At 38.7% G+C, this 10,000-nt stretch overlaps 3 protein-coding genes across 3 annotated transcripts in view; 1 reads left to right on the top strand and 2 right to left on the bottom strand.

Annotated features, from left to right (window-relative positions):
- Positions 1–3,252, bottom strand: part of LOC138012567 (glycine--tRNA ligase-like) — a 20,646-nt gene extending 17,394 nt beyond the window's left edge. The window contains exons 1-3 of the mRNA XM_068859371.1: positions 2,950–3,252; positions 1,311–1,412; positions 365–467 (exon numbers count right to left, since the gene is read on the bottom strand). Of these exons, the coding sequence (XP_068715472.1) occupies positions 365–467; positions 1,311–1,412; positions 2,950–3,201 (457 nt within the window). The 5' untranslated portion in view covers positions 3,202–3,252. The remainder of the gene's footprint in view (positions 1–364; positions 468–1,310; positions 1,413–2,949) is intronic.
- A 57-nt stretch (positions 3,253–3,309) lies between these two features.
- On the top strand, positions 3,310–5,190 carry LOC138012568 (uncharacterized). The gene has a single exon (XM_068859372.1). It carries the CDS (start codon positions 3,336–3,338, stop codon positions 4,206–4,208), a length of 873 nt encoding a protein of 290 aa, XP_068715473.1. The 5' UTR covers positions 3,310–3,335; the 3' UTR covers positions 4,209–5,190.
- A 1,678-nt stretch (positions 5,191–6,868) lies between these two features.
- Positions 6,869–10,000, bottom strand: part of LOC137967770 (cytochrome c oxidase subunit NDUFA4-like) — a 5,042-nt gene continuing 1,910 nt past the window's right edge. Inside the window, exons 2-4 of the mRNA XM_068814338.1 lie at positions 9,265–9,353; positions 8,213–8,273; positions 6,869–7,109 (exon numbers count right to left, since the gene is read on the bottom strand). Coding sequence (XP_068670439.1) covers positions 7,047–7,109; positions 8,213–8,273; positions 9,265–9,353 — 213 coding nt within the window. The 3' untranslated portion in view covers positions 6,869–7,046. The remainder of the gene's footprint in view (positions 7,110–8,212; positions 8,274–9,264; positions 9,354–10,000) is intronic.

Genomic DNA, 10,000 nt, shown 5'->3' on the forward strand with positions numbered 1-10,000 from the left:
TATTATTATTATTATTATTATTATTATTATTATTATTATTATTATTATTATTATTATCATAAGCATAAGGGTCTGAGTAAAATTATTGTCTTTTAACTTATCCTTCAGTTATTTGGTCAAATTTCACTCGGCCTTAACTTACAGTACCCTACTTCTAACCACTGTCACGACTGGTACTTAATCAAAATAAGGAACAACAAGATGAACACAGAAAGAGGATGCCCTCTTTGTTCTCAAGCAAAATGAAATTATTTTTCTTGAATGGAATGGAATGTGGGTGCAATTTTTTACTTACTGTTCTACTAGTACTCTTCCATGCTCATGCACTAATATTACTAAAAAATAATATTATTACTCTACCAACCTCCATAAATTTCAAAGGCAGGAACAAAGAAGAAGCGTCGTTTCAACAAGTCCTCCAACTTAGATCTGTCAAATTTCTCTTCTTTGGGGGCCAATTCTTTTTCCTACATTTAGAGAAAAAAATTTTACAACATCTAAAGAATTAACATATTTCAAGAACACTTACAGTATAAGTGATATTGAAGCATGTTTTCGGCAGTTAAGATTTTTTTCTGATTACAAAATTCTAAACTTGATTCCCTTTTAAAGTAGTTTCCACATGTGTATACTATTCATTAACATAACCAGGAACATTACTAGTGCAATAATTGCACTAGTACAATCTTAAGTTACTATTTAGTCTTATTTAAAGAGTTGACTCATTTGATCAAAAATAACTTGTAGATATGAACATTTTTAAACATACATGTACCACGGCATGACTATTCTGGGGGTGGAGGGTAGGGGTGAGGGAGGGGTGGGGTGAAGAGTAGGTGGTGAAGGGTCAGGGGTAGTGGGTGAAGGGTACCATAACTGTAACACCCGGAACCTTCACAAAAATGCTAACCTTAGGCCTTAACACTATACTGTAGATAAATGTTTAGGCCTAAGGTTAGCATTTTTGTAAAGGTAAATGCGTTGTTTCAGCTATGGTACCCCTCACCCCCAATCCCACCTCTACCCTCACCCCCTTTCCCCCACCCCCAGAATAGTCATGACAACATACCACTGTTGCAACTGATGTTGACAGTTTTGTTTTGCATGTGTTGCATGTCCCTTATAATATAATTATTTTATTGCATCGACCTCATGCATGGTGATCTCCATGTTTTGTTTGGAATAAAAGTGAGACAGTGCTGTCCTCAAGTTTGATTTATTGTGTTCATTGGTTCACATCAGTCACAACAACGACATTGAAAACAATTTGGCAAAATTGCAGTAAAATGTACAGTAGGTAAGTTACACACCTTGTTTTCAAGGGCCTTTTTCCTGACTTTTAGTTCCTTAATAGCCACTTCAATATCTGGTGGAGGAGCATTTTCAGATTTAAGTCTTTTCACCAAATCGCCCTGTAATAACAACAGAATGCACAAGATCAAAGTTAGGGAGAGCTTAATGATGATTATTCCATAGTCATCTTACAGTCTAACCAGGGCTGACGGATTGAGTGAATGACTCTACAACCAACTAGCCAGGCAGTTGATTCATTCATACCTTTACCGGCCGTATTATGGATACATTATCAGCATTAATATGCTTGATCTTGCAGTGAAGGCGATAGCCTACTCCCAACTTGTACCATAAGGACACCCTATTTCAGGGTTCTCCGCTAGCCCGGTAGCCCAAGGCTAGTAAAAATTTTGTCGGGCTAGTAAAAAACGACGTTTAATAGCCCGCTGGCTAGTAGAAAAATGGAAATAAACTAGATATAATTAGTTTTAGTTTGAAGTTCACAGTTGATTAAAAAAACAAGAAAGTTTAAAATGTAACGATAATACCAATAATTTTATAAAGAAAACAAATCTATCATCTTCTGGCGTCTTTTTTATCTTGCACGTAGTTCGTAAACATCGCTAGATCCCAGACTCTGAACTTAATGGTTAATGTCTTCCCCAGTCTTCTCCCTACCAATGTTGTGATGCCTTGCACATCGCCTCGCACGATCGCTTCGCAATTGAACCAATTGTAAAGATGGAGCGATTTTTGACAAATTACGAGGCACCACCATGTAAAAAGGGGAAAGCGGCCGACACTGAAAGTACCAGTAAACAGGAAAGCAGTAAGATTTATGAGAGCACTCAGAGAAAGAGAACTTTTAATCCATCGTGGAAAGCAAGCTTCCCATGGCTTGTGCACCGGCATTCTACGGTCAGCCTTCGCCGCGTGCACAAGTGGATGTGAAACGAACATTTTGTTAGCTTTTTTCCTTAAATAACACATTATGTTATCACAATGGAAGAAAAAATTCCATTCTTTATTATTTTAAAAGACCTTGCCAATAAGTTTAGAGGAAGGTTTGCGTGTTTGGGGTTGAAGTAGACCTCAAGGGAAATTGATCCGGGTGACCAAGTTTTGCTTCGGGCTAGTAAATTCTAGAAATCACTAGCCCGGTGGCTAGTAATGCAGGTAGCCAGGTGTCGAACCCTGCTATTTCCCTGGCAGCACGAGGTGGACCTGACTGGATTATGAGACGACAACAAACAAAAATGCTGCCGGCAGTCAGGATATCTGCTCTTGCAGGTTGCTGGATCCTTCATTGTACACTAAGATTTCATTGATACTAGATGACTGACTTCAAATAATAAAGATTATTATTACTATTACTAAATACAACTTATAATATAAAGAGGAAATCGTCTGTAAAAGTGCACTTTCAGAACGATAGATAGAGTAATACGAAAAAAAGTAGAAAACTAAGCAACAGATTTCCGCCAGGATTTACACGTAAGAACAGACACAACTAGCTACCGTAGCCACATTTTACTTCCGTCGATCGATATTAATATTCCATTTTTCCATCCGCTCCAGGGCACGATCCCATTGGTGCATAAACAAATGAAATAACCTTCAAAGGTTACTTTTGCACCCCTAAAACACAATACATACCTGTTCTTTCACTGACTTTCGTAAATTGTCCAAGATGCTAGAATTTTCTCCGCTACAATCAGACATCGTACACGTACGTGTTCCAATCAAAAAATCGAACTTCAAAAGGTTCTTAAAAATTCTGCGGTGAGATAAATACAAGGAGGGGATCGCTCCGAGAATTTGCTGTGAGAGGAGGCGTTCCTGGACTAGCTGTCTGAAACAAAGTGTCCTCTTGAGAAAGAAAGTTCCGCATACAAACAATCTATTCATCCAGTGCTTTTTGCAGCCACGAGGATTTTTAGAAGACCGGCGCTGGAGTGCGGTCACAGGAGCCAGTCAAGTAATCGCCATAAAGTGTCTTTAATTTGGTGATCGCGTGACTTCACAAATGTTTCGTGACTTTGATGTTGGCGCGAAATAGCTTGCTAATTGCATTTGGCTTAATTCAGAAAGTTTACCTTTTTTCGCCCGTCTCCTCAATGATGAGTAAAAGAAAAGCACCTTCGACTACAGGCTCGACGAATAAGCGAAAAAAGGTATCTTGTGGTAGAGAACAAGCTAATCAAACCACCACTAAAGTCACATGCTCTTCAAACGAGTTGAATGACCTTGTTGAGAAAATTGCAAGAGAATTTCGTAAAAATGCTGATCCTAAGAAAAGCCTGCCGATGAAGAAATACATGAGGGACCAGTTTGAGTACTTTGGCCTCAGCAGCCCTCTAAGAAAAACCGTTGCTAAAGAATTTCTTCAACAGAAGTTGAATTCAGAGGATATAAGAGAGTTTGTTGTACTCTTGTGGGCTAAACCAGAGAGAGAATTTCAATACTTTGCTCTTGATTATTTAGAAAAGAACATGGATGCTTCGACAGAATTCGAGGCCAACATCAAATGCATGGAACACTTGATCACAACGAAGTCTTGGTGGGATACGGTCGATGCCCTTGCATCCAAGATGGTTGGCCGACTAGTGCAGCAACATCCCAAGAAAGGTAAACCTCTGATGAAAGAATGGATTGACCACGAAAACATGTGGCTCAGAAGGACTGCTTTGCTGCATCAGCTGTCTTACAAAGACGAAACAGACGAGGAAATATTGTTTAGCTTTTGTAGTAAGAGAGCGGACGAAAAGGAGTTTTTTATCCGAAAAGCGATTGGGTGGGCACTGAGACAACATGCTTGGAGATCCAGTGCAAGTGTAAAAAGATATTTGTTGAAGAACAAGAAAAAGTTGAGTGCCTTAAGCTTTAAAGAGGCTGCAAAACATTTGAAATTATAATATTAACAAACTGCGTAACGCATTGTACTTTACCTTGGAAAAGGACGACATTGGACTGACGGAACGTCATCCCAAATCCAAGTGGATGCAGTGGACTATCAACCCTTCTTCTTTCTGTCTGCTTCTTTCTGTCTGTAAGAGTTTAGGATGATATTCCGCCCTGTAGGTTTTGGGGTTAGTGTTTAGTGTACCAGTATTTTTCGTGAAAGATATACAAGTCTGCTATAGTTTCAAAAGTCAGGAACAGGGGATCAACTGCATGTGCTTTTCACATGACTTCCTTGCACATGAGGTTTGTCTCTGCAAACTGAAGCAACATTGCTTGCTGTTACATGTTGCATCCATTTGTACACCTTGTTGCATGCTGCTGGACGATGTTGCAAGAAGTTTGAAGCTGGTCAAACTCTTGAATTGAGCCCACATCTCCTCACCTTCCTGTTGTTCAGTCCCTTCTCTTTGCTTAACAAACTTGCAACACTCATCTTAACCGAGCTGCCTTTTTTATCTACTCACTAATCCACATGTGTATCATGCAAATTGCCAAATGTGACTTTGTAACTATTCCTCCTCTTTCCAATAACCTTATAGGTATGAAATTAACTGCCAAGACAAGTAGCATTGGCAAAATCACTTGAATCATTTTTAGTTACAATCCATAATTAGTTCACTTTCATATCCTCACTATTTTTGTTGGCTATTATTATGTTATTGAAGGCAGTCCTTGATATCCAGCATTGAGTTAGGACTCCCAAAATAAATGGTAACTAAATAAAATTAATAGACAAGCATAGAGCAACAGGGTTGAGGCCATTTGCACAGCTCCTCATGCATACAATGTATGACACATGGTCTCCATAGAGATAACAAAACATATCCCATGCGCATATCATACTACCTGTCGTCGTAACTACATGTAGAAGTCTCAACATTGTTGGAGATAAAAATAAATGTTGCGTTCATTTGCAAACCAACGCCAACACCATTCAATGCCTGTTTAATGTACATCTCCCAACAAATTTGACAGTTGGTTTTTTATGAGTTATCATTTGTAAAGATTATTGAGCTGCAAGCTGCTCTACAACTGAGCCACCAAGCAATCTGGGAGCTGGTGAATTGGGAGTTTGTTGTTATCCAGTAACACGAAAAGAGTCTGAGTTCCACAGACAGGAGGTTGAGGCCCTTTGTTTAGACTTCTTCTGTGATGATTGATCACTGGGGTGTTAATTCATTGATTTCTTGTGACCTGCATTTCGAGTGTCAACATGTTCTCCCATAATGTTGGCAGTTCTTGTTATTATTAGCACCTTCCACGTTGCAAATCACCTTACTGCGATTATGACCCCAACATTAACCCATTGACACCTGGATGGGTTATCCTTGGACTCCCAAGCCAGCCTGAACTGGCCATACTTAGTATTTTACTCTAACACCAGAAGATTTTACTCATGAATGGGGAACCCCCAGGAGTCAATGAGTTATGAATGGGGAACCCCCGGGAGTCAATGAGTTAATCACTGGCTGAAAAACTAGGTCCCCATATGATAACTTTCACCCCTGAAAAGGCCCCTACTGACGCGTCAAATCATCTGATGTTAGAGCAAAATGTCACTGAGGCAATCCCAACCAGGAAGAGAAGAGCTCGGGGAAACCCTGAAACAAAGAGTCTTCTCGATGGTTTTCGTGAAGAACAATCAAAAGCATCTCTAATTGGTGATTTCATGTTACCAAGAGGAGTGAGAAGGTTCAAGTAGCCAATTTTTGGCTTTACACGGATAAGAACCCTACTTTGCATGTTCTTTTACACAGAGTTTCCCAGAGCCTTGGGACGATCCGAGGCTCTGGTAACAAGAATGGTCACTGGGGTGGCATAGGGTTAAAGGGGACAAAGTCTTTGAGCGGATGTAGATGTTGTTAAAAGAGACATAGTCTTAGAGCAAATGTGGACATACATTGTAACCCTTTCACTCTTAGGAGGGAAACAGTCAAAAACAGTTAAAAGTGACTTTGAAGTGAAAAATATTATTTTAAAGTGCTACTATGATTAAAAATTCTTTTGCTTTTTTTCTTCAGATTTTGAAAGCGTGTTCGCTTAACACCTGACTTGCAAAATTTTGAGCTTTGAGTTTTATCCAAAGGCTGCTTAATTTGAGTGTAAGTTTTGCATTTCACAGTCTGCCATTATTCACGTTCAAAAATGACCGATTGGACCTCACAGGATTGGATCTAGGAAAAATGACGTCATTTACTCACAAGCTTAGAATTTCAGCAAGTAAACGCAACTTATTATATATGCAAAACACAGGTTTCAATTATGAAAGCCCAAAACTCCCATGCTGCACATTAATTCAGCAGCATGTATACACACACATTGCATTCTTAAACTTGTGAGTCTTTGGCATCATTTTTTTTTTCCTCGACCCAGCTCTCTCAAGACTTTAAAGTTTGTAATGGCGGACCAATAAATAAGAAAATTCCAGTTAAAATAAACAGGTGTCTTTTAAAATCACAACTTAAAACTTGAGTCATTTAGTGTTTATCATAATTAAGTAAAGTACGACCATCCAGGTGAGTGTAGTCCTGAGAAGGACTGTTTGACATGACATTGACTGACATTTCAAAAACCTGAGCAGAAGTCATCTTCAGAGGCAATAGAAGCAAAATATTTTGCAAATTTTATTAGGAGCAGAATCTTTGTTACAATATTACAACATGTTAGCCAGGGTCATTTGCTTGTATCAAAAGTTCACATTTATAAGTGACAATGAAAGTCCCAAAAAGATGCACGCCCATCAATTGCCAACAATTAACTACAAAAGTTACGTAAGCATTGGTGTTATTTCAATCCAGTTTCACATCTGGCCTTGGGTTCTCGAATTTGCTGAAATCAGCAATGCTGTAAAACTGAAAACAAAAGCAGGAAATTAGACAAGAAGCAGGCACAGCTAGGTTAATATAAGTACACTTTCCCTTAATTATGTTGCCATCACAGATTTCAAACCAGCAAAATGCAGCACTGGCATACTGTCACTTTCTTTAGACCTTATTTCACGGTTTGCCCACTCTTTGTATCCTAAAATTCAGTGACTTTTCTAGGACTACAAGACAAAGTGAGGGAGGCGCGGTGGCCTCATGGTTAGTGTGCTCGACTCCGGATCGAGTGGTCCGGGTTTGAGTCCTGGCCGGGGACATTGTGTTGTCTTCTTGGGCAAGACACTTTACTCCCACGGTGCCTCTCTCCACCCAGGTGTATAAATGGGTACCAGTGAAATGCTGGGGGTAACCCTGTGATGGCATCCCATCCAGGGGGAGTAAAAAATACTCATAGTTGCTTCATGCCACAGAAACCAGGATAAGCTCCGGCTCTGATGAGCCACTTTGCTCCCAAACAGACTTTTATACGACAAATCTGTGACCTAGGAAACCCTAAAAAGGACACAGTCCATAAAATGAAATGGAGTGCTCTTGAAAACAAATATACAAATACACAGGTTGTACCAACATTTGCCAGACCTTGAGACAATGAGGTTATTTTGTGTCAGCATTTTATGTCATTTTCCAGGCCTTGATTATGCAATATTCGAAATCCAGGGCTTTCCAGGATTTCCATGTCCTGTACAAACCTCGTTATTTGTTTGCATGTACATTTGTACCTTTTGTCACGATTCCCAAGCTATATCATAAGACATGCTTACGACAGTTCCTTCTCTTAATTAAAGTTGGACATAACTATTCATGTTTGCATTAACTTTTTAGTGAATCAAGCAAATGATGAAATCTCCCGAGTATTGTCAAACAACCTTAATTTTCTGAGAAAACAAAACACACAGGAATTGATAAGGTCTTCAGCTTTGGGAGCTGATGAAATTAATTTTGTTCTGTTTAATAAGGTACAGTAACCAAGGGTACAAGGTGTGTTGAAATTGAGAGAACAATCACAGCACAAAAGGAAGGAAAATTCTGCAATCAAAACTGCTACCTTATTTAGAAACCTTAATTGTCCCTACCTTCCTACACTCATTGTGCTTAATTCTCTGCCATGGATATGGGTTGTTCTTTCTGTCCCAGCTGTAAAAATAAAGATTCCCACAAAGAACAGTGACTTTCATATGGTAAAAAGAAGAGCCATTGTGTTTGAAGGCACTACAGGGCTTGAAATTAACAAAAAAATCCAGTCAATACGAACATTTGCCTGGTGTTATCAGCAGTTACTGTAAGTAATAAAATTTGAGCCTGCAACTTACTTGTGCATGAAGAAACCCCTGAAAATGGTGAATGATCGAAGAAATGGAGTTGTACTGTGGCTAAATTATGCAACAATTACACTATCTTCAGATTGAAAGAAAATTCATGGCGAGAAACAAAATAATGACATCATTTCTTTATTTCATTTCTTAAAAGTAGCAGCAAAGTGCCAACTGCTACCCCTTTTGTTTCGGAAGAGCGAAGGTGAAAACAAGTCCCAAATTTGCAACTTCTCCAGATATTTTAGCCGCAAAGGGAAAAATTTCAGGAGCAAATGTGACTGTATTGGTTGCAATTTCAAGCACTGCACTACCATGGTAGAGGAGCTCTGCTCTGTCAAAAATCAATAACTAAGGAAGTTATTCCACTCAAGGAGGTCCTATGGAAGAATACACTATTTGCATCCATTGCTTAATAAGTGCTGATCTTCCTACAGGTATGACCAAATGCAAAAATGACCATAAATAAATGATTATTATTGTCTTATCTATGTGCTAATTAACCTTGCCTTGTTAACAAGACAGTGTAAAATTGACAGACTTTTAGCTGTAAAACAAGGCTCGTCAGGCTCATTAGCACAGAGACAGTAGACTAATTTACTGTCAGCAAATTTTACATTTGGCCTACAAGTATGTATGCATGACCATCCTTCATGTGAGCTGGTAAGTTTTTGGTTGATTTTGTTGTTGTTGTTGATGTTGTTGTTGTTGTCGTTTTCGCTAAAACTTGCAAAGCTGCTTGCAAATTGACAAAATGACTAAAATCAGGTCCAATATTGTGAATATTAATATTATTGTAAGAACACAATACACACGTGCAGTCTGGATTCCTGAGAGCAAGCCGTGCTACATAGCCTGCTGCACCAACGCATCCTACACCAACTACAAAAAACAATGGAATCAGCTGAAAGATAAAAAATATAGACTGACTTGAGATTATTACAGAATAATGTTAAATTAAATTATTACAGTATTTATGGTTACCTGTGTGATAATAATTAACAGGTCTAGGTTACACTTTTGATTTTTCTTTTGTTTTGGATTATGACGGTAAAAAGTAGACAGACAAAAAGCAAACTGGTTTGAAAAATTATATTTAAAAATCAAGAACAAATTTGAACCACAACACAAGCACAAACACATCACAGACCTGAAAGAATTTTGAACGTATTCAAATAACAAAAAAACATATAATAGTCCGTAAAATTAAAGGAGGAAGTCTGACTTTGCAAACCCGAAACACCTCTTGGTTTGAATCAGGTATCCATAAGCCCTTTTTTGACAACCGTATGTAAGTACAGCTGTAAGTAAGTATTATTTACCCTCAGATTTTTAGAGCAGCTAATTGTTAATATCTCCAACCAATGAACAGAACAACGTTAAGAATCCCAACTGGCCGGACGCAAACCAGTTGGCCATTAATTTTACAAGTGCAGCCCTGAAACTGAACCAAGGACTACCTGGAACAAATTCAACGACTGGTCAGAGGCAAGTGCCCTAACCAAAAGGCTGCACTGCCCCGTCCATGATGGGATTAAGATAAATTACATG

Source organism: Montipora foliosa, chromosome 8 (assembly GCF_036669935.1).
Source record: "Montipora foliosa isolate CH-2021 chromosome 8, ASM3666993v2, whole genome shotgun sequence".
In the NCBI taxonomy this organism is placed as follows: Eukaryota; Metazoa; Cnidaria; class Anthozoa; order Scleractinia; family Acroporidae; genus Montipora; species Montipora foliosa.

Excerpts from the sequence above, each read along its gene's own strand:
- LOC138012568 (XM_068859372.1), top strand. The coding sequence starts at position 3,336 with ATGTTGGCGCGAAATAGCTTGCTAATTGCATTTGGCTTAATTCAGAAA.